General features: G+C 42.7%; 1 protein-coding gene across 14 annotated transcripts in view; it reads right to left on the reverse strand.

Annotated features, from left to right (window-relative positions):
• The window catches only part of syngap1b (synaptic Ras GTPase activating protein 1b), a 640,555-nt gene that overhangs the window by 149,360 nt on the left and 467,844 nt on the right, over positions 1 to 23,351 (reverse strand). For 13 of the 14 annotated variants that reach the window (XM_034174268.1, XM_034174258.1, XM_034174257.1 and 10 more), the window contains 2 exons: positions 22,489 to 22,580; positions 14,623 to 14,744 (listed from right to left, as the gene is read on the reverse strand). In XM_034174268.1, coding sequence (XP_034030159.1) covers positions 14,623 to 14,744; positions 22,489 to 22,580 — 214 coding nt within the window. Of the gene's footprint in view, positions 1 to 14,622; positions 14,745 to 22,488; positions 22,584 to 23,351 lie in introns of all 14 variants that reach the window. The other variant, XM_034174270.1, reaches the window with a different exon arrangement.

Consider the following 23,351-nt stretch of genomic DNA (forward strand, 5'->3'; position numbering starts at 1 on the left):
GGTATTTAACTGACTTTGAACGTGGCATAGATGTTGGTGCTAGACGGGCTGGTCTGAGTTATTTCAGAATCTGATGATCTGCTGGGGATTTTCACACACAACCATCTCTAGGATTTATATAGAATGGCCTGAAAAAGAGAAGATATCCAGTGAGTGGCAGGTGAGTGGACAGAAATGCCTTGTTGATGTCAGGGGAGTTTCCAACACCTTGTTGAATCTATGCCACGAAGAATGAAGACCATGAAGAATTATGGCAGTTCTGAAGGCAAAGGGAGGTCCAACCTGGTACTAGCAAGATGTACCTAATAAAGTGGCCAGTGGATATACAAATAGGAAACAGATAACAATAAGGTTTACAATATATATTCCTCAGATTTTTTTTTTTTACATTCACAACAGGTTACTTTCTACATAATTTGTGTGAACTGTGATCTAATTATACACCATATACGCACTGAATCATGATGGTGTATCATGACGTGGAGCTATTTACACCCCTAATTGTCACTGGCAAGAAATCTGTGCCTCCTCCACCTGGCCTGAAATACATTTTAAAACTGACAGCCAAGAAATAGGCTTTTCGATTTTTACCATGGTAACCAAGAAAAACATTGCAAGAAATTAATTCTTATATTCATGTTCTATACTCGCTTATTCTGATTAAGCAACATGCAGGAGCTAGAGATTGTTCTCGTGCTCATTGGGCGTGAGGTGGGGTACAACCTAGATGCCAGTCTATCGCACACTCCCACTCACACATATGGTCAATTTATGCAAGAAACTGCCTTTTGAAAAAAAAAAAAGGCACAAAAAATTAGGACAAATAAAAGGTCATTCAACAGCTTGTGAAGATGATAATAATATTAATAATTGTTACTGACATTTCCCCAAAAAATAAAAGGAAGGATTATTGTGTCTGACTCTTCCATTTTAAAGGGACACATTTCTGTGGATGACATCATTTTCACAATGTGGCCTGGCAGAAACTCTCTGTAGTTAATGTACAACATAAAATGACCTCATAACTAACAATTTCAGGAAGAATTGGATGTCATCTGATAGATGGGCATACCTAGAACAGTATGAAACACAGGAGGCAGGTCAGTACATCCATTAATGGGAGGAACTCTTTGCAAACCTAACACAAGCATTACTGCACTATATACATTCTATGTACAGTGCATCCAGAATATAGACACAGTGCTTTGCTTTTTCCATATTTTGTTATGCTACAGTCTTATTCCAAAATGGAATAAATTAATTATTTCCCCCCAAAATTCTACTCATAACACCCCATAATGACAACATGAAAAAGGTTTTTTTTTTTAATTAAATATAAAAAAATAAGAAATCAGGTGTACATAAATATTCACACCCTTTGTGCAATACTTTGTTGATACACCTTTGGCAGCAATTACAACCTCAGATTTTCTTGAATATGATGCCAGAAGCTTAGTGCACCTACAGTAGTGTTCAGAATAATAGTAGTGCTATGTGACTAAAAAGATTAATCCAGCTTTTGAGTATATTTCTTATTGTTACATGGGAAACAAGGTACCGGTAGATTCAGTAGATTCTCACAAATCCAAGACCAAGCATTCATGATAAGCACACTCTTAAGGCTATGAAATTGGGCTATTAGTAAAAAAAAGTAGAAAAGGGGGTGTTCACAATAATAGTAGCATCTGCTGTTGATGCTACAAACTCAAAACTATTACGTTCAAACTGCTTTTTTAGCAATCCTGTGAATACTAAACTAGTATTTAGTTGTATAAACACAGTTTTTCATGATTTCTTCACATCTGCGAGGCATTAATTTTGTTGGTTGGAACCAAGATTTTGCTCGTTTACTAGTGTGCTTGGGGTAATTGTCTTGTTGAAACACCCATTTCAAGGGCATGTCCCTCTTCAGCATAAGGCAACATGACCTCTTCAAGTATTTTGACATATCCAACTGATCCATGATACCTGGTATGTGATATATAGGCCCAACACCATAGTAGGAGAAACATGCCCATATCATGATGCTTGCACCACCATGCTTCACTGTCTTCACTGTGAACTGTGGCTTGAATTCAGAGTTTGGGGGTCATCTCACAAACTGTCTGCGGCCCTTGGACCCAAAAAGAACAATTTTACTCTCATCAGTCCACAAAATATTCCTCCATTTCTCTTTAGGCCAGTTGATGTGTTCTTTGGCAAAATGTAACCTCTTCTGCACGTCTTTTATTTAACAGAGGGACTTTGCATGGATTCTTGCAAATAAATTAGCTTCACGCAGGCGTCTTCTAACTGTCACAGCACTTACAGGTAACTCCAGACTGTCTTTGATCATCCTGGAGCTGATCAACGGGTGAGCCTTTGCCATTCTGGTTATTCTTCTATCCATTTTGATGGTTGTTTTCCATTTTCTTCCATGCGTCTCTGTTTTTTTTTTTTTTTCCATTTAAAGCATTGGAGATCATTGTAGATGAACAGCCTATAATTTTTTGCATCTGTATATAAGTTTTCCCCTCTCCAATCAACTTTTTAATCAAACTACGCTGTTCTTCTGAACAATGTCTTGAACGTCCCATTTTCCTCAGGCTTTCAAAGAGAAAAGCATGTTCAACAGGTGCTGGCTTCATCCTTAAATAGGGGACACCTGATTCACACCTGTTTGTTCCACAAAACTGACAAACTCACTGACTGAATGCCACACTACTATTATTGTGAACACCCCCTTTTCTACCTTTTTTTTTTACTAATAGCCCAATTTCATAGCCTTAAGAGTGTGCATATCATGAATGCTTGGTCTTGTTGGATTTGTGAGAATCTACTGAATCTACTGGTACCTTGTTTCCCATGTAACAATAAGAAATATACTCAAAACCTGGATTCATCTTTTTAGTCACACAGCACTACTATTATTCTGAACACTACTGTATCTTTGGGCAGTTTTGTCCATTCCTCTTTGCAACACCTCTCAAGCTCCATCAGCTTGGATGAGGAGCGTCGGTGCACAGCCATTTTGAGATCTCTCCAGAGATGTTTAATTGGATTCAGGTTTGGGCTCTGGCTGGGCCACTCAAGGACATTCACAGAGTTGTCACTCCTTTGATATCTTGGCTGTGTGCTTAGGGTCATTGTCCTGGTGAAAGATGAACCATCCCCCAGTCTGAGGTCAAGAGCGCTCTGGAGCAGGTTTTCATCCAGGATGTTTCTGTACATTGCTGTATTCATCTTTCCCTCATTCCTGACTAGTTTCTCAGTTCCTGATGCATGATCCTGCCACCACCATGCTGGATGCTCCACTGTTTTCAGTCAGAGGCTGACGGGATAATTATGGCTGTTTTATCTTAACGAGCAGGAATCACAGAAAGTAACAAATGGATTATTTAAACAACAAATGGATTATTTAACTGCAGAGTCGCCTGGATTTAAATAGGAAGGAAGTTTTGTAACTTCCATGAGAGCCAGAGTTTTCTGCTTGAATATAAATGCTGTAGCAAATATGGCCACAGATATATCTTTACAGAATCAAACATTTCCTTAATTTTCCACTTTTAACAAAGCACTGACTCTCCAGACAATATTAAGGTTGGAATGTGTGACACTGGACTGACTTGAGCGCTATCACCCTGCACCAAAATCCTCCCTTCTCCCAAAGTCTTCCAGACATTTCCTGGTTAAATTTACGACGCCTCCAGAAAGCTTCAACAAACGGTCCCTATGGGTCAAAGACACCTGAATTCAACCTGAATTTATTAGACAGTTTAACGAAACCTGTCCAATTCAGAGAACACCCAGACACCAAGAGGACACTCCTCCAGAACTATAATCCCAACCGGTCAGATGGCAAAGATCAAAGGTCATAAAAATGACTAATATTGGATGGATCCACAGTGCCACCTTGATGAAGGACACAGACCCTTCAGTACGTGAATATATTTTCATTTAACAAACAAGAATAATTGCAATTTATTTTCCTGTTGTTCGAGTTAACCAAATACAAAATTCCTATTCCAATTTAACCTGTTACACATTTCTTTCATGTGACATTATGAGTATTCCGTTTATAACTCTTGGCGCATGTTTAAATGTTATTTGTTGAATTATTAATGAATTGTCATGGTGAAAAGAGGGTTTCTGTTAATCACTTTCCTAATCTAGGATGGCCTTAGGAGACTTGGTCACCTTATATTTTGTTAGCCAAAGAAAAAAAAAGTATATGTTCATTATTGTATCTGTTGTGTTTTTCAAATAACTTTCTTTGGGAGACACCTGAGGCCAAGTGGGCAGAGCTTATGACCATGTGCTTAGCCTCTTTAAAGTGACCCTGAAACAAAGGAACCTTCTATTCTTGGACTCTTTTTCGGCTCTTCCACTCCACCCCTCTCAGTCCTTAGTCTTTGCTTTTGTTTCATCGTTTCTTTTGTTTCATTATTTTGTTGTGTTTCATTGTGTTTCTTTCTGGTCTGTAATTTTCATTGTTTGATGCACCAGTTTTGTCATAAATTTTAAGGCATGAGTCAAGTCCTGTCATTCTGAAGATAACTTCCTAGCCAGGTTTTTCAAATTAAGAGCGAATGTGCAAGTTCTCCAAATACTTCATTTTCTGCTCAATGCCAAAAGTGTTTTTGTGAACTTTAATTTTTCTTCATAACTTCCTTTAACAAGCTTTGAACTTTTTCTAAATTTTTACAAAGACTTTAAATTGATTTCCCACACATTTTGGTAGCTGCCACAGCATTTTTGACAGCAAAACCGAAACCTTCCTCCTTGGTTGGCCAGTGAACCAAACTTCTACGGAGCCACTGAACTATCACGTTCGGTCCTGCTAGGACTATGGTCCCTGCCTGATGACTACAGGTGGTACACGCCTGTAGTCATCTGGGAAACCCAGCATTGTTTACCTTGACACAGTTCAATTAAAAAGGGCCCAAAAACAAGAACCAGACTGAACTTCATCATCCCGCCCGATCTGAAGGACCCAGTTAAGTGAATCTTCAACAGTTCAGATGGTCTTTGCTGTCAGTGATGCAGAGTGGCTTTCTTTGGCTAATTTTCTTAATATTATTATTATTATTATTATTATTATTATTATTATTATTAATAATAATAATAATAATAACAGCAATAACAATAACAATAACAATAATAATAATAATAATAATAATTTGTGAACCTGAAATTCACCATTAAATTCCAACCAGTTTTATTCTTATTAATTTCTACAACCCCAATTCCAATGAAGTTGGGATGTTGTGTAAAATGTAAATGAAAACAGAATACAATGATTTGCAAATCCTCTTCAAACTATATTCAATTTAATACACCACAAAGACAACATATTTAATGTTCAAACTGATAAACTTTATTGTTTTTGTGCAAATGTTTGCTCATTTTGAAATGGATGCCTGCCACATGTTTCAAAAAAGTTGGGATGGGGCAACAAAAGACTGGAAAAGTTGATGAATGCTCAAAGAACACCGAATTGGAAACAGGTGAGTGTCATGAATGGGTATAAAAGGAGCATCCACAAAAGGTTCAGCCATTCACAAGCAAAGATGGGGCAAGGATCACCACTTTGTGAAGAACTACGTGAAAAAACAATAGCCCAGCAGTTTAAGAACAATGTTTCTCAACATTCAATTACAAGGAATTTAGGGATTCCATCATCTACAGTCCATAATATAATCAGAAGATTCAGAGAATCTGGAGAACTTTCTACACGTAAGCGGCAAGACTGGAAACCAACATTGAATGCCTGTGACCTTCGATCCCTCAGGCGGTACTGCCTTAAAAACTGACAGCATTGTGTAAAGGATCTTACCGCGCGGGCTCAGGAACACTTCAGAAAACCATTGTCAGTTAACACAGTTCATCGCTACATCTACCAGTGCAAGTTAAAACTCTACCATGTAAAGCAAAAGCCATACATCAACAACATCCTGGAACGTCACCACCTTCTCTGGGCCCAAGCTCATTTGAAATGGACAGACACAAAGTGGAAAAGTGTGCTGTGTTCTGATGAGTCCACATTTCAAATTGTTTTGAGAAATCATGGACGTCATGTCCTCTGGACAAAAGAGGAAAAAGACCATCCAGATTGTTACCAGCGCAAAGTTCAAAAGCCAGCATCTGTGATGGTATGGGGGTGTGTTAGTGTCCCCTGAAAATGTCTTTTTCAGGGATGTCCCTGCTTATTTCAGCAAGACAATGCCAAGCCACATTCTGCACATGTTACAACAGCGTGGCTTCATAGTAAAAGAGTGCAGGTATTAGACTGGTCTGCCTGCAGTCCAGACCTGTCGCCCATTGAAAATGTGTGGTGCATTATGAAGTGCAAAATATGATAACGAAGACCCCGGACTGTTGAACAACTGCAGTCGTACATCAAGCAAGAATGGGAAAGAATTCCACCTACAAAGCTTCAACAATTAGTGTCCTCAGTTCCCAAACACTTATTGAGTGTTGTTAGAAGGAAAGGTGATGTAACACAGTTGTAAACACACCACTGTCCCAGCTTTTTTGAAATGTGTTGCAGGCATCCATTTCAAAATGAGCAAATATTTGCACATAAACAATAAAGTTTATCAGTTTGAACATTAAATAACTTGTCTTTGTGGTGTATTCAATGAAATAGGTTGAAGAAGAATTGCAAATCATTGTATTCTGTTTTTATTTATATGTTACACAACGTACCAACTTCACTGGAATTGGGGTTGTATTTACAGAAAGAGTGCAATAATTATTTAAACAAAATTGGGCAGGTGGATAAATTTTGTCACCCTTGTCATTTTATTGATTTTAATACATTTAGCACTAATTCTTGGAACACAAAATTGGTTTTGGTAAGGTCATTGACCCTTGAACTCCTTACACAGGTGAATCCAATCATGAGAAAAGGTATTTAAGGTGGCCATTTACAATTGTTTCTCCTCTTTGCATCTCTTCTAATGAGTGGCAACACGGGACCCTCTAAACAACTCTCAAATGACGTGAAAACAAAGATTGTTCAACATCATGGTTTAGGGGAAGGATACAAAACGCTATCTCAGAGATTTCAGCTGTCAGTTTCCACTGTGAGAAACCTAGTGAGGAAATGGAAGACCACAGGCACAGTAATATAATAAAAGCGAAGGATGGTGAGAACAGTCATATGGGCGCAATTTGGTGGGGGAAGGGGGGACATGTCCCCCCACCTTTTCAACCAGGGGGGACAGAATATGGTATGTCCCCCCCACCTATGCCAGTTTTATGTGCAAACCATGCAAAACCATGTCAGAATAGTATCTTTGTTTCTGCAAGTTTGTATTTTTAGCAGCATTGACTTGTTTACAACACCTGTTTCTTGTTTGTCACATTCGGAATTTTCTGGGACTGCATTTGACCAGATTTGAAACCAAAAATAGTTGCCTCTAGGGACTAGTGTCTACACATAAGTATCAATGGACCATATCCTAATTTACTAAATTCTGAAAGTTAGAAAAGGAAATCAGAAAAGCTATCTGGGACCTCAGAAAGCCCATCTGCAATTATTGCTTGATCTCCAAAATCAGTCTATGCAAGCGAAATTATGTTCAGTATGAGTGTTGTCATTAGTGCCACTTCGAAAATTAAATTCATGATAAGTAATTGATCCTAAACTTATGATCTGTTGTTTTTCAAACTTATGCAAAAACAAATCTTGAGAAAAAAAATGCAGCATGTGATAGTTAATAATTATTAAGAGCCTGGTCTTTCATATTTATGAATATATTATAATTAAATATTATAAATATATTATAATATATTATAATATTATAAATATTATAATATCTCCCCCTCTGGCTGCCACCTTATCGTGGTGGGGGAGTTTGCATACCCGGATGATCCTAGGAGCTATGTTGTCGGGGGCTTTGTGCTCCCTGTAGGGTCTCCCAAGGCAAACAGGTCCTAGGTGACGGGTCAGACTAAGGGCAGCTCAGAACCTCCATGACCAGTGAAAGATCAAGGACCAAGACGTCGCCCGGTATGGCGGAGCTGGGGTCCCACCCTGGAGCCAGGCCTGGGGTTGGGGCTCGCGCGCGAGTGCCAGGTGGTCGGGCCTTAGCTCATGGGGCCCGGCCGGGCTCAGCCCGAAGGAGCAACGTGGGCCACCTGCAGAGGGGGCCATGGGGGTCGGGTGCAGAGAGGACTGGGTGGCGGTCGAGGGCGGGTGGCCCGGCGGCCCAGTCCATGCTCACAGCCCCTGGCTGTTGGGACGTGGAATGTCACCTCGCTGGGGGGCAAGGTGCCTGAGATTGTGCGGGAGGTTGAGAGATACCGACTAGAGATAGTCGGGCTCACCTCCACGCACAGCATGGGCTCTGGTACCCAACTCCTGGAGAGGGGCTGGACGCTTCATTTTTCTGGCGTTGCCCACGGGGAGAGGCGGAGAGCTGGGGTTGCATTGCTTATTGCTCCCCAGCTCAGTCGCCATGTGTTGGAGTTCACTCCGGTGAACGAGAGGGTCGTGTCCCTACGCCTTCAGGTCGGGGACAGGTCTCTCACCGTTGTCTCGGCCTACAGGCCGAGCAGCAGTGCAGAGTACCCGACCTTCCTGGAGTCCCTGGGAGGGGTACTAGATAGCGCTCCGACTGGGGACTCCATTGTTCTCCTGGGGGATTTCAATGCCCACGTGGGCGGCGACAGTGAGACCTGGAGAGGGGTGATCAGGAAGCACGGCCTCCCTGATCTGAACCCGAGTGGTGTTCAGTTGTTGGACTTCTGTGCTAGTCACAGTTTGTCCATCACGAACACCATGTTCGAGCACAAGGGTGTCCATAAGTGCACGTGGCACCAGGACACCCTGAGCCGGAGGTCAATGATCGACTTTGTAGTCGTATCATCTGACCTTCGGCCACGTGTCTCAGACACTCGAGTAGAGAGAGAGAGGCAGAGCTGTCGACCGATCACCACCTGGTGGTGAGTTGGATCCGCTGGGAGGGGAGGAAGCCAGTCAGACCTGGCAGGCCCAAACGTATCGTGAGGGTCTGCTGGGAACGACTGGCGGAACCCTCTGTCAAGGAGGTCTTCAACTCCCACCTCCGGGAGAGCTTCTCCCAGATCCTGGGGGAGGTTGGAGACATGGAGTCCGAGTGGACCATGTTCTCCACCTCCATTGCTGATGCAGCCGCTCGTAGCTGTGGTCGCAAGGTCTCTGGTGCCTGTCGCGGTGGCAATCCCCGAACCCGGTGGTGGACACCGGAAGAAAGGGATGCCGTCAAGCTGAAGAAGGAGTCCTACTTATCTTGTTGGTAGGTGGGACCCCAGAGGCAGCTGACAGGTACCGGCAGGCCAAGTGTGCCGCAGCCCGTGCGGTCGCATAGACTAAAACTCGGGTCTGGGAGGAGTTCGGGGAGGCTATGGAAGAGGACTATCGGTCGGCCTCGAAGAGATTCTGGCAAACCGTCCAACACCTCAGGAGGCGGAAGCAGCTCTCCACTGGCACTGTTTACGGTGCGGGTGGGGAGCTGTTGACTCTGACTGGGGATGTTGTTGGGCGGTGGAAGGAGTACTTCGAGGAGCTCCTCAATCCCATCGTCACATCTTCCGAAGAAGAGGCAGAGACTGGGGACCCAGAGGCGGACTCATCCATTACCCAGGCAGAAGTCACTGAGGTGGTTGGAAAGCTCCTCGGTGGCAAGGTTCCTGGGGTGGATGAAATCCGTCCTGAGTACTGCCTTGGCTGACACGCCTCTGCAACATCGCGTAGCGATCGGGGACAGTGCCTCTGGATTGGCAGACCGGGGTGGTGGTCCCTCTGTTTAAGAAGGGGGACCAGAGGGTGTGTTCCAACTATAGGGGGATCACACTCCTCAGCCTCCCCGGTAAGGTCTATTCCAGAGTACTGGAGAGGAGAATTCGACCGATGGTCGAACCTCGGATTCAGGAGGAGCAGTGTGGTTTTCGTCCTGGTCGCAGCACACTGGACCAGCTCTACATGCTCCATCGGGTGCTCGAGGGTTCATGGGAGTTCACCCCAACCAGTCCACATGTGTTTGTGGATCTGGAGAAGGCATTCAACCGTGTCCCTCGGGGCACCCTGTGGAGAGTGCTCCGGGAGTACGGGGTCCGGGGTCCTTTGCTAAGGGCTATCCGGTCCCTGTACGACCGCAGCAGGAGCTTGGTTCGCATTGCCGGTAGTAAGTCAAACCTGTTTCCAGTGCACGTTGGCCTCCGCCAGGGCTGCCCTTTGTCACCGATTCTGTTCATTATTTTTATGGACAGAATTTCTAGGCGCAGCCAGGGTGTAGAGGGGGTCTGGTTTGGGAACCACAGAATCTCGTCTCTGCTGTTTGAGGACGATGTGGTTCTGTTGGCTTCGTGAAATCAGGACCTTCAGCGTGCACTGGGGCGGTTTGCAGCCGAGTGTGAGGCGTCCAGGATGAAAATCAGCACCTCCAAATCCGAGGCCATGGTTCTCGACCGGAAAAAGGTGCTTTGCCCTCTTCAGGTCGGTGGAGTGTCCTTGCCTCAAGTGGAGGAGTTTAAGTATCTCGGGGTCTTATTCACGAGTGAGGGATGGATGGAGCGTGAGATCGATAGACGGATCGGTGCAGCATCTGCAGTGATGCGGTTGCTGTATCGGACCGTCGTGGTGAAGAGAGGGCTGAGTAGGGGGGCAAAGCTCTCAATTTACCGATCGATCTACGTTCTGATCCTCACCTATGAACGAGAACGAGATTGCGGGTACAAGCGGACAAGCGGCCGAGATGAGTTTCCTCTGCAGCGTGGCTGGGCGCTCCCTTAGACATAGGATGAGGAGCTCGGTCACTCGGGAGGAGCTCGGAGTCGAGCCGCTGCTCCTCCATGTCGAAAGGAGTCAGTTGAGGTGGCTCGGGCATCTTTTCCGGATGCCCCCTGGACGCCTCGCTGGAGTGGTGTTCCGGGCACGTCCCATTTGGAGGATGCCCCGGGGAAGACCCAGGACATGTTGGAAGGATTACATTTCTCGGCTGGCTTGGGAACGCCTTGGGGTTCCCCTGGAGGAGCTGGGGGAGATGTGTGTGAATCGGGAGGTCTGGGCAGCTTTGCTTGAGCTGCTGCCCCCGCGACCCGACTCCGGATAAAGCGGAAGAAAATGGATGGATGGATGGATGGATATTTTACCACATTGCAGTTGTTTTTTTTAATGAAAACTCAACCTATCATTCTTTTTGAGTTCTACACATGTCGTGATACCTTATTTACACCAGGTTGTTAATAAAATCAATGCTGGCTATTCTCAGAATAAAGTACTTATATCCAGTTTCAAACTGCATAAGTCAAATGGTGTTCACTTTATGGTCTTCTCAAAACATTAAAATTACAGAATGCATCTGAGCTTATCTAGAAACTGTTGGCCGGCCTATGGGCTTCGGCCCTGCGGGCCTCGCACTTTGTCCCCCAACAATTTCTAGTTCTAAATTCCGCCCTTAGTCATAATCAACCCACAGACCTGCTCGAAAGACCTACAACATGATCTTGCTGCAGACACTGTCTCTGTGCATCATTCAACTACACAGCACACTTTGCACAAGGAGATGCTGGATGAGAGAGTAATGCAGAGGAAGCCTTTTCTGCATACACGCCACAAACAGAGTCGCTTGAGTTATGCTAAACCACATGTGGACAAGCCAGCTTCATTTTAGAATAAGGTGCTGTGGACTGATGAAACTAAAATTGAGTTATTTGGACATAACACGGAGTGGTATGCATGGCTGAAAACGAACACAGGATTCCAAGAAAAACACTTGCTACCTACAGTAAAATTTGAAGGTGGTTCCATCATGCTGTGGGGCTGTGTGGCCAGTGCAGGTACTGGGAATCTTGCTAAAGTTGAGGGTCACATGGATTCCAGTCAATATCAGCAGATTCTTGAGAACAATGTTCATGAATTAGTGACAAAGTTGAAGTTGCACTGGGGCTGGATCTTTCAACAAGACAATGACCCTAAACACTGCTCAAAATCTACTAAGACATTCATGCAGAGGAACAAGTACAACATTCTGGAATGGCCATCTCAGTGCCCAGACGTGAATATTATTGAAAATCTGTGGTTTGATTTTAAGCACGCTGTCCATGCTTGGAAACCAACAAACCTGACTGAACTAGAGATGTTTTGTAAAGAAGAATGGTCCAAAATACCTTCACCCAGAATCCAGACTCTCATTGGAAGCTATAGGAAGCATTTAGAGACTGTTATTTCTGCAAAGGAGGATCTACTAAATATTGATGTATATTTTCTGTTGTGGTGCCTAAATTTATGCACCTGCCTAATTTTGTTTAAAGAATTATTGCACACTTTCTGTAAATCCTATAAACTTCATTTCACTTCTCAAATATCAGTGTGTTTGTCTGCTATGTGATAAATTTAACTGAAATTTCTGATCCAAACAATCAATGATTTATTAAAGGAAAATCATGGAAATCATCAGGGGTGCCCTAACGTTTGCATACAACTGTATATATATATATATATATATATATATATATATATATATATATATATATATATATATATATATATATATATATATATGTTTATACCATGGTCAGTGAGAATTCCATGTCTAACTGGCGTGCTTCGCATTGTGGTGTTTTAGACGAAGTCTCACAGGACATGTTGTAACATGCCCTGACATGTCCAGCTTGTCCACAATTTCTCGGATAGTCACACAACTGAAAAGCCACTGAAAGCCGTCTGAATCTTCCAAATGGTTGACGAGCTGGGCGTGTTACAACATGTCCTGTGAGACTTCATCACGGAGGCGCTGTTGCTGCGCCATCAGCTTCGTGCTGATGAATTTCGCCGCCACTCTTTTCATGGCAAAATCTTTTGTCACAGTGGAATGTGCCGAAAAAGTGCTGATGTCCACCTCTTCTGCAATTTCTCGGATAATCACACGACGGTCCCACATCACCACAGCGTTCACTTTGGAAATGATCCGGTCGTTTCAGCGTGTTGATGCCGATCGGAGCGCGGCGCGCTCTCCACCGTTGTGCGGCCGTTTTTAAACCGGTTGTACCACTCCTTAATCTGTGTGATGCCCAGAGGATCGTCACCGAAAGCCATCTGAATAATCCGAAGGGTTTCCACCTGGCTATTGCCCAGTTTCTGGCAAAATTTGATGCAGTCGCGCTGCTCCAGTCGTTCCGCCATTTCCTTGCAAAGAAAAAACGAGAGACTACACCCATCCTCACACAAAGGCTGCTTACAAGCAAATGATGCAACCAACATGCGTGAAAAAAATTACGCATGCGCACGAAGGTTCAAGGCTGGCTCATGCAAGCACACGTGATTCAAATCCATCAGGTTTTTGAAAAAAATAAAAAGGTTGGATACTTTTCTAACAGACCTCGTATACTAGTATTCTATTATTGTCTATGAATAAAATACTTCCGTAACGGAGGCCAGCAGGTATCGCTGTGCAGATGTAGTTAGTAAATCTCACTCCCAACAGCTCTCTGGTCACAAGGCCAGAGCCCTGGGTTTTAGCCTTCTGGTTAGAGAGTCCGACTCCCATGCCGGAGCTCGTGAATTCGCGTCCCGAGGGGAGCGAATGGGCGGAGTCATAACAACACAACGCAGAGTGCAGCCGCTACACTTCATCACTTGTTTATCTTTTAACCATGTTGTTGATGCTTCAGGTACCTTGACACATGCACGAATTTGATCCCTGCACTGGCACACAATCTGCCAGAAAGTAAACTTGTAAACTCGTAAACTGTTGTAAACTGTGCGTGAGCTTGGTGCGGCTGCATGAAAGTGCACAAAGAAAATTTTTTAATGTTCAAAATCTATAGCATGCATTAATTTTGTGAACTACACATGAACATTGCACAACCCATTCAAAAACACTGGGGGTCACTGTGAATCAATGGATCAGCGCATCACAGCTCATCGGAACGATTATGACGAGATGCTAAATCTGTTTTACTAAGTCATTACTATAAAAATATTATAAATTACCTTTGACATGATTCCAAATGTGTTCTCCACATCATGAAGCACATGAGAAAAGCTGCAGCTGTAGAAAATTCCTGTGTGATTCCAGGAGGGATTGGAGATGGTTTCATCAGGCAAGTTCTAAGAGCAAATGATTAATCCGCTATGAAATAATTTATATTAAATTATATAATGCAGTGTCCAGCGGCTCAAAGCACAGCATCCAGCAGAACAAAGCGGGTCGCACTGGCATGGCAAATTTCGTGGCAGTACGGGGGTTAAATGCATGTCAAGGTACCTTTAGTTGTACTTATAGAAAATACGTTAAGTTCTTAATTAAACACTATTTAACCAACACATAAAGCCCCAAAGTCTCCCTTGGAAACATTTTGAATGTGTTCAAACACATTAGGATTATACTCATACTCATCTTCAACCACTTATCTGGGATCGGGTTGCGGGGCCACCAGCTCCAGTAGGGGACCCTAAACGTCCCTTTCACGAGAAAAGATTATATTAATTAAAAAAATCCAGGCTCCAGTTGGGCTGGAATGTCTAAGGCCAGAGTGCATGGTTAATGTCTGATTGATTAACACTTAAATTACCATTAACTGTGTGAAACACAGCTGCCCACTACACTGCACATATAACAGTTCTGACACAGACACACACTCTCATGCACTGACCTGTCTTGGTCTGCACTGCGGAAGCGGGGGAGGATCATGTGTCGGAAACTGCTGGTTCGGTCCAGTTTCGGCTGACTCTTAGCCCTCTTGATCGAGCCTTTCAACCTTCTACTGAGGAAACTCTGGAGCGGGTGAACGAGATCAGCAACAAGGGCAAACCAATGGAGGTGGGGGGGGGGGGGGGGGCATGGCACCAAGTCACAGAGGCGGAGAAGTGATCGGTGTGATTCGGATAGCGATGGGTTTTTAATGATTCAGGAGTCAGTTATGATTAAGATGCGACAGATTGATTGGAAAATAAAAGTGTTTTCCAAAAAAAAAAGAAAAAAGAAAGGTGTATAAGGGGTGATGTCATGAAATGAAATCCCAACAACACCCCACCACCCCACCCCACCCAGCCCCGCCCACCCCACAGGAACACAAAACCAGATGAACGAACAGAAACAAAACATATGATGCATGATGGGAGAAAGCACACAGGTAAGTTTTATTATCAACAGGACATCGTATACAACTATTCATTTGGAGCTGTAGTAACAGAGCATAGCCTGTAGTAGGCAGTGGTGTGATGTGTGGCATCCACACAGTGGCAGGTCGACCTGAACACTGACCTCAAGTTAAACAAGACAGCTAATGGTTTTAATTCCAAGAGAAAAAATGTCTTCAACTTACACTTCTGATGAAGATGAAATAAAATCTACACATACCTATTTTCTACCCAGAAAGGAATGTCTTCATTTTTATAACATGAACAGAAATTATTATTTCAATAACCTGCACTCCATTTTTGGTAAACAATAGGTTGGAAGAAAATTAAACTAGAATGACAAAAAGTGATGTCTCAATATCCATACATCAAATTTCACAGATGTCTTCATTTACTGGGAGCCAAAAACAGGCATCTCTGCTCATCTTTTTCAAAATCTGCATGTGATTTTTTTTTTTTTTGGTATATTTGTTTTTTCCCCCATCTTAGTCACCACCTGTAACTTCAGAAAGCCTGCAGCGACACCTTCTACGTATAAACGTACATCATATCGTCTGCATTACTTGGAGGGAGAAAGACTCGGGGAAAAGGACTCCTCATCATCTGGGATGTATCAAACAGCTCTGAAGCCTGTCTTGAGGATATGACTAAAGACGTGGCTCCATCTGGTGGTTCCACACTAATAGTCTGCATGACAAAATCTGATTTGATTTGCGCTTTGTCTGACACGTTAAGCCTCAGAACTCAGAGTGTGCAATGAAGAAAGAGAAAAGCTTGAATGAAAATGAACCTTCATAAAGTGAGGCAGTGTTGAAAGCAGGGACATCTTCACTGGCTATGTTTACATGCACATAATGCACCGGTACGCTTTTGGATCATTTCCAGTCAAAGATAAAGTCTCATGGCACTTACTGTTAGAACCCACTTGTTGGTCTTCACATTGAGCCAGCCATCTGTTGTTATCAGACATAATTTAGATATTGTGTGAAATACATTTCCTGACTATCCTAAAAAGAGTATTTTTTTAGAGATTATTTCTTCCATTTCTTCCACTGGGAATCATACTATTAATTTGAGAAACATTTATGTGTTTGTTTGCTCCTCAAAGGTGCTCACACCAGTTTTATACCAAACTAGTTACTGTGCGCAAGGCTGAACATGGAATTTCCATCAAGGGGTTTGTTTTGGCAAAGGTCAAGGTCATTGGGGTAAAAGGTCAAAATCAGGATTTTTTTCCCCCACGATGATGTACAGCAAACAAGGCACACATATGTAAGTTGGTTCAGGAATTGCCTAGCGAGGTCAAATTTGCCAAAGGTCAACCATTAGAATGAAGTTCATTTAGGGTCAAAGGCAAAAATTATGATCTTTGATGTCCAATAAACTTGGCACACATATTCTGGGTGGGTTCTGGAATTGCCCAGCAATTACAATTTTGCCAAAGGTCAATTATTAGGATCAGCGTCACTGAGATCAAAGGTATAAATGTAAGGGCCACTTCACACTTAACACAAATGAAGCCAACTATTGCACGAAGGAGCAATTGCACGCCATTTATGAAAAATGGGAGCCACCTCAAATGCTTCGTACACTTGTCGCTACAACCATTCGCGCATACAAGTGGCCGAAAGACAGTGAATGCTATGCGCATGCTCATTCAATCCCCCTCTCGGTGGGTGTTGGCCAAATTACAGGTGTTGCACACGAACATCTAACACTGTTCCCTGCACACTTAGAAAAGGCGGGTCTATTCGCGCATCTGGGACGATAGTAGAGAGCAGGCGATCACATTCGACCTGTCTGTGAAAATTGTCAAAGTGCAACACGTGTGGCGTCACCTAGAAACACACATGGTTGTAACTGTGCCCCCCCCCCCACACACACACACAAATGATGTGTGGAGTGTGTCGTCGTCGTCTGCCCCCCCAACACAAATGGCTTGTGGAGTGTGTGTCCCCCCTAACCCTAACCCCACCAACACACACACACACACACACACACACACACACACACACACACACACACACACACACACACACACACACACACACACACACACACACACACACACACACACACACACACACACACACACACACCATGAATCCAACAATGTCAGCTGTGGCTGAAGGTCCTGAAGTCCAGTCGCTTTGCTCATATGCTTTGCTGTGGACATACAGCGCTTGTCAGCTGACAGCAGACTGTCAGCTGGATGTGACTGTGCAAGCAAGTTGTCAAATTAAAAATATACATCAGACAGATGTTAGCTCCTTGTTGATTTTAGGAATTTTATGCTCCTGTTATACAACCCCAATTCCAATGAAGTTGGGACATTGTGTGAAATGTAAATAAAATCAGAATACAATGATTTGCAAATCCTCTTCAACCAATATTCAATTGAATACACCACAAAGACAAGATATTTAATGTTCAAACTGTTAAGCTTTATTGTTTTTGTGCAAATATTTGCTCATTTTGAAATGGATGCCTGAAACACATTTCAAAAAAGCTGGGACAGTGGTATGTTTACCGCTGTGTTACATTACCTTTCCTTCTAACAACACTCAATAAGCTTCCCAACTTCACTGGAATTGGGGTTGTAAGACAGTGATGGTAGCTCAGTGGTAAAGTTTCCATCTGTTGATCAGAGCTTTTGTAAATTGGAGGTTCTAATCCTGCAGGTGGAATGTATTTTTTATTTTTTGTTTCTCCATAGCAGTGCGTCATGTGGTTCCACACGTTGCAGCTGCTCGCAAAGTGTTTGTGCACCAGTGTGCACGAAACCGTCGCCGGTGTGTTGTGCACGCCTGTGCAACCATGTGTCCCTCACGACAGCAGATGGAATGTTTCGTGGTTCCCCATTTCGTGTTTGGTTCACTCAAAGGTTTGCTGACTGTGATGACTTGTCTGTGAAAGCTGCATTTCAAACTGAAAAAGTGACTGGTCTGCTGTTTACTGAACTGAGAGTGCACAAACCCAAACAAAAAAATAACAGAAAGGAGATAGGCATCACAGACGATTGGCAGAGTCAGCAACAAAGGTAATCATCTATCCTTTAAACCTTTTATGTGCACATTTGGTTCTTTGATATTGAATTTCTGTCTACATGAATAAAACAGATTATTTCTGTCCGTACATACAATGTGTCTCGTTGCCAGATTGAGGTTGTCTTCAATGCCGCACAGAGACGTGATAATCCATAGAGTAACACTGACAGCACTTTTTATGTGTTTCTTGTCTTTTGTTGCCAAAGGGCCACATTTTAGCTTATTTAATGCAAGTCACAAATGCTTTACGTCATCGACTGAGCAGTCTGCAAACCCATTCTGCTGTGAGTTAGAAATGAATTATTCAACCATTGCAGGGATGTTTTTTTCCCCGCCCATATCTATTTAGTCCTTTTGAAAACTCATGAAACTTTAGCATTCAATACATTCCAGGAAGCATCATTGTGTTTCCAGGTTTATAAGTCCAATTCTGGTGTAATTCACAGCAAACATTTTCACTCAATCTGCAATTAAACTGCATTAGTGCACAATAGTAAAGTTACTTCAACAAAAAGTTGTACAGCATTCCATTCAGCGTTTTGGATAAGCCACCAACAAATATCTAGCGTCTACTAACTGCGTGGAAACAAAAGAAAGTATTGACTAAGCCTCTTTATTCAGATCCTCATATCATACTTCATACAAAATACCCAACAAGGACGAGTAAAAGCATAAAGTCCTACTGGCTATAAAATTCTAACTGCACAGTGTGCATTTGTAAAAGACAATGAAAGTACCAAATATTGTCACTGTTTTGCCTTACTGTCTCATCCGTTTCACTTTCTTGTTAACCCCCAAAACATGAATCAGCTGCAAATTGTGAATTATCCGCAAACCATTAATTGCAAAACATTAATACTGAAAAAATATCTCAGAAAACGTGAACGCGGGTCTCACAAAACATGAACGCAGGTCTCGCAAAACTTGAATATCAGTCATGCAGGACACACCAGCGGGACCAGGCGCTTGACTCCAGAAGCGACAGGTGCTCAGATCACCTCCTCAGGCTGTAGTGACTCCCGCCAAAAAAAAAAAAAAAAAAAATTTGTGGAGATCGGGTTTGTGATCAAGATTTCCTGCAGTAATTGACCCGTAAACTGAAATCCATAAACTACTTAAGCTGAAAACACACACACACACACACATACATATACAACCCCTGGCAAAAATTATGGAATCACCGGCCTCGGAGGATGTTCATTCAGTTGTTTAATTTTGTAGAAAAAAAACAGCTCACAGACATGACACAAAACTAAAGTCATTTCAAATGGCAACTTTCTGGCTTTAAGAAACACTATAAGAAATCAGGAAAAAAATTGTGGCAGTCAGTAACGGTTACTTTTTTAGACCAAGCAGAGGGAAAGAAATATGGAATCACTCAATTCTGAGGAAAAAATTATGGAATCATGAAAAGCAAAAGAACGCTCCAACACATCACTAGTATTTTGTTGCACCACCTCTGGCTTTTATAACAGCTTGCAGTCTCTAAGGCATGGACTTAATGAGTGACAAACAGTACTCTTCATCAATCTGGCTCCAACTTTCTCTGATTGCTGTTGCCAGATCAGCTTTGCAGGTTGGAGCCTTGTCATGGACCATTTTCTTCAACTTCCACCAAAGAGTTTCAATTGGATTAAGATCCGGACTATTTGCAGGCCATGACATTGACCCTATGTGTCTTTTTGCAAGGAATGTTTTCACAGTTTTTGCTCTATGGCAAGATGCATTATCATCTTGAAAAATGATTTCATCATCCCCAAACATCCTTTCAATTGATGGGATAAGAAAAGTGTCCAAAATATCAATGTAAACTTGTGCATTTATTGATGATGTAATGACAGCCATCTCTCCAGTGCCTTTACCTGACATGCAGCCACATATCATCAATGACTGTGGAAATTTACATGTTCTCTTCAGGCAGTCATCTTTATAAATCTCATTGGAACGGCACCAGACAAGTTCCAGCATCATCACCTTGCCCAATGCAGATTCAAGATTCATCACTGAATATGACTTTCATCCAGTCATCCACAGTCCACGATTGCTTTTCCTTAGCCCATTGTAACCTTGTTTTTTTCTGTTTAGGTGTTAATGATGGCTTTCGTTTAGCTTTTCTGTATGTAAATCCCATTTCCTTTAGGCGGTTTCTTACAGTTCGGTCACAGACATTGACTCCAGTTTCCTCCCATTCGTTCCTCATTTGTTTTGTTGTGCATTTTCGATTTTTGAGACATACTGCTTTAAGTTTTCTGTCTTGATGCTTTGATGTCTTCCTTGGTCTACCAGTATGTTTGCCTTTAACAACCTTCCCATGTTGTTTGTATTTGGTCCAGAGTTTAGACACAGCTGACTGTGAACAACCAACATCTTTTGCAAGATTGCGTGATGATTTACCCTCTTTTAAGAGTTTGATAATCCTCTCCTTTGTTTCAATTGACATCTCTCGTGTTGGAGCCATGATTCATGTCAGTCCACTTGGTGCAACAGCTCTCCAAGGTGTGATCACTCCTTTTTAGATGCAGACTAACAAGCAGATCTGATTTGATGCAGGTGTTAGTTTTGGGGATGAAAATTTACAGGGTGATTCCATAATTTATTCCTCAGAATTGAGTGAGTCCATATTTTTTTTCCCTCTGCTTGGTCTAAAAAAGTAACCGTTACTGACTGCCACAATCATTTTTCCTGATTTCTTATAGTGTTTCTTAAAGCCAGGAAGTTGCCATTTGAAATGACTTTAGTTTTGTGTCATGTCTGTGATCTGCTTTTTTTCTACAAAATTAAACAACTGAATGAACATCCTCCGAGGCCGGTGATTCCATAATTATTGCCAGTATATATATATATATATATATATATGTATATATCATGAATGATATTCACATTTTGTGAGACCCACGCTCACGTTTTGGAAGATATTTTTTCAGTATTCACGTTTTGCAATTTACAGTTTGTGGATAATTCACAATTTGAGGCTGATTCACGTTTTGGGGGTTACAATATAATATAATATAATATAATATAAAGTAAGTCCCTTCGGCTTCTCCCTTGTTTGCACTCGGGGTCGCCACAGCAAATCCAAGGTGGATCTGCATGTTGATTTGGCACAGGTTTTACGTCGGATTTCCTTCCTGACGCAACTCCACATTACATGGAGAAATGTGGCAGGGGTGGGATTTGAACCCAGAACCTTCCGAACTGAAACCAAGCGCATTAACCACTTGGCCACCACCCCTGCTCATAATATAATATAATAATAAATTATTATTATTACATAATATCATAAGTTACTATTATATAAAAGCTTCATATTGGCAAATAACTGAAAAAGCTATGTAATCACTACCCTATCATTAAACAGCTTAAAGAAATACAGTTTAAATTCAGTGTCCACACATTAAGGACAGCAGTGACGATAACTACCCACATTTTAAAAAATCAAAATGATCCTATCGTTCTATATTATTTACTTTATGGTATTAAATAAATATCTTTGTATGTTATTATTTAAAAATTTGTCTTTTACCCTGTAAATTATCTTTATAAATAGCAAATTAGACATATCATCAACAGTAAAGAATATCCTACGGTAATGTTTCCAAGTTAATACATACTGGCTCAATTTAAAATGCACTATCCCATTGGCCTTATTTAAGAAGTCTAATAATAATGCAGACAGGTGGGTTGTGAATGAACATCTGCGGTATCTATAAACTTATTTTAAACTGTACCGTAACCTAACATCCTGTGCACTTCATTGAGAGAAATGTTTGAAACCCAACCTGAAGGGAGCCAGATGTCTCCGTGCTCCTCTTCTGTGCCATTAAAGACTGTTGAACCAAAATTCACATTTGTGGTGCACAAAGTCACATTTGTGGTGCACAAAGTCACATTTGTGGTGCATATAAACATAGCCAGTGTTTCTGCTTAAGCCATGTTTGTGTCACATACCTCAGCAGGGGGTATTGGAGCAATATACGGTCCTCCCACCACAGGACTTGAACCAGCAGCCCACCGGTCTCCGCCCCAGTGTGAGAAGGGGGAGGAGGAGGCGGCGGCAGGCGAGTGGGGCAAGGTGTATGGCAGGGAGGGTGAGAGAGGCAGCGAGCGAGGCACAGGGGGCGTGCTGTGCCCCTTCCTGGGACATTTTTGGTGCTGTTGCTGGTACAAGGTTTGGGAGGGGGAGACAGCCAGGGAGAGGGGGTAAGGGTGAGGCGGGATGCCGCCAGCCCAGGAACTGCAAATGTGCTGTAGGCCTGAGGTGGCAGGGGGGAAGAGGGACAGGGAGAGGGTTGGAGGCAGCGAGCAAGGCCGGGAACAGGAGGATTTACTCACGGATTGTCTGAAGGGTTGAATGGGGGCAGAGGGAGGGACCTCCATGCTGGGCTGCTTCCCGGTGGCTATGCTCTTCCGCCGGTTGCGATGATCTGAGAAGAGGAGAGACAAGTGCATAGGTAAGGAGGTAGTACACATCCGCGGTTGGGAAACATCAAGAAGTATAGGTATGATGAGGACAGGAGAAACAACAGTCTCTGTGACAGGGTAGAGAGAGAGAAAGACGAGGAATTATGGAAATAAACAGCTGGACGGACGTTACTGACAGTCTGGCTGGAGGAATATAAAGAGCAGCGTGAGAGATGAGAGTGAGATAGAGGTCAGGGGTTAGCGAGGAAGAAATAAAACCATGCAAAGCAGCAACAGTTACAGAAATACACCTTCACTGGAAAAGGAAGAAGAGATGGAGGAGAGAGAGAGGGGAATGATGGATTGTCTGTCTGCACATCACATGAGACAAATGTTAACAGTCTGTATGATGAGGGGAGGTGCTGGGAAGTGCATGACTAGAGAAGAGTAGACTAAACATTTCAACAAAAGAAGTGCTGACTGACATCTGTCAATCAGATACTGCCTATTAAACTAACTTGGTTTTTGATTGATGAGCAACAGATCGAAGGAAAAAGCACGAGAGGCTAAGTTGATGTGGTTGTTCTGGTACCCACAGCACAGTACCAAACACAATATTTCAACAGTAAAAACAAAAAAGTGATATAAAAAAATTGTACATATTTTTTAGCCAAATTGGTATATACCATGTATTCCTCCGCTGTGAGGTATTAACATTGTCAGATGATATCAACCAAGTGACAAAAACAAACACACACACACACACACACACAAAACAGGAGCAAGTGGTCTTA

This window comes from Thalassophryne amazonica, chromosome 7 (genome assembly GCF_902500255.1).
Source record: "Thalassophryne amazonica chromosome 7, fThaAma1.1, whole genome shotgun sequence".
NCBI lineage: Eukaryota > Metazoa > Chordata > Actinopteri > Batrachoidiformes > Batrachoididae > Thalassophryne > Thalassophryne amazonica.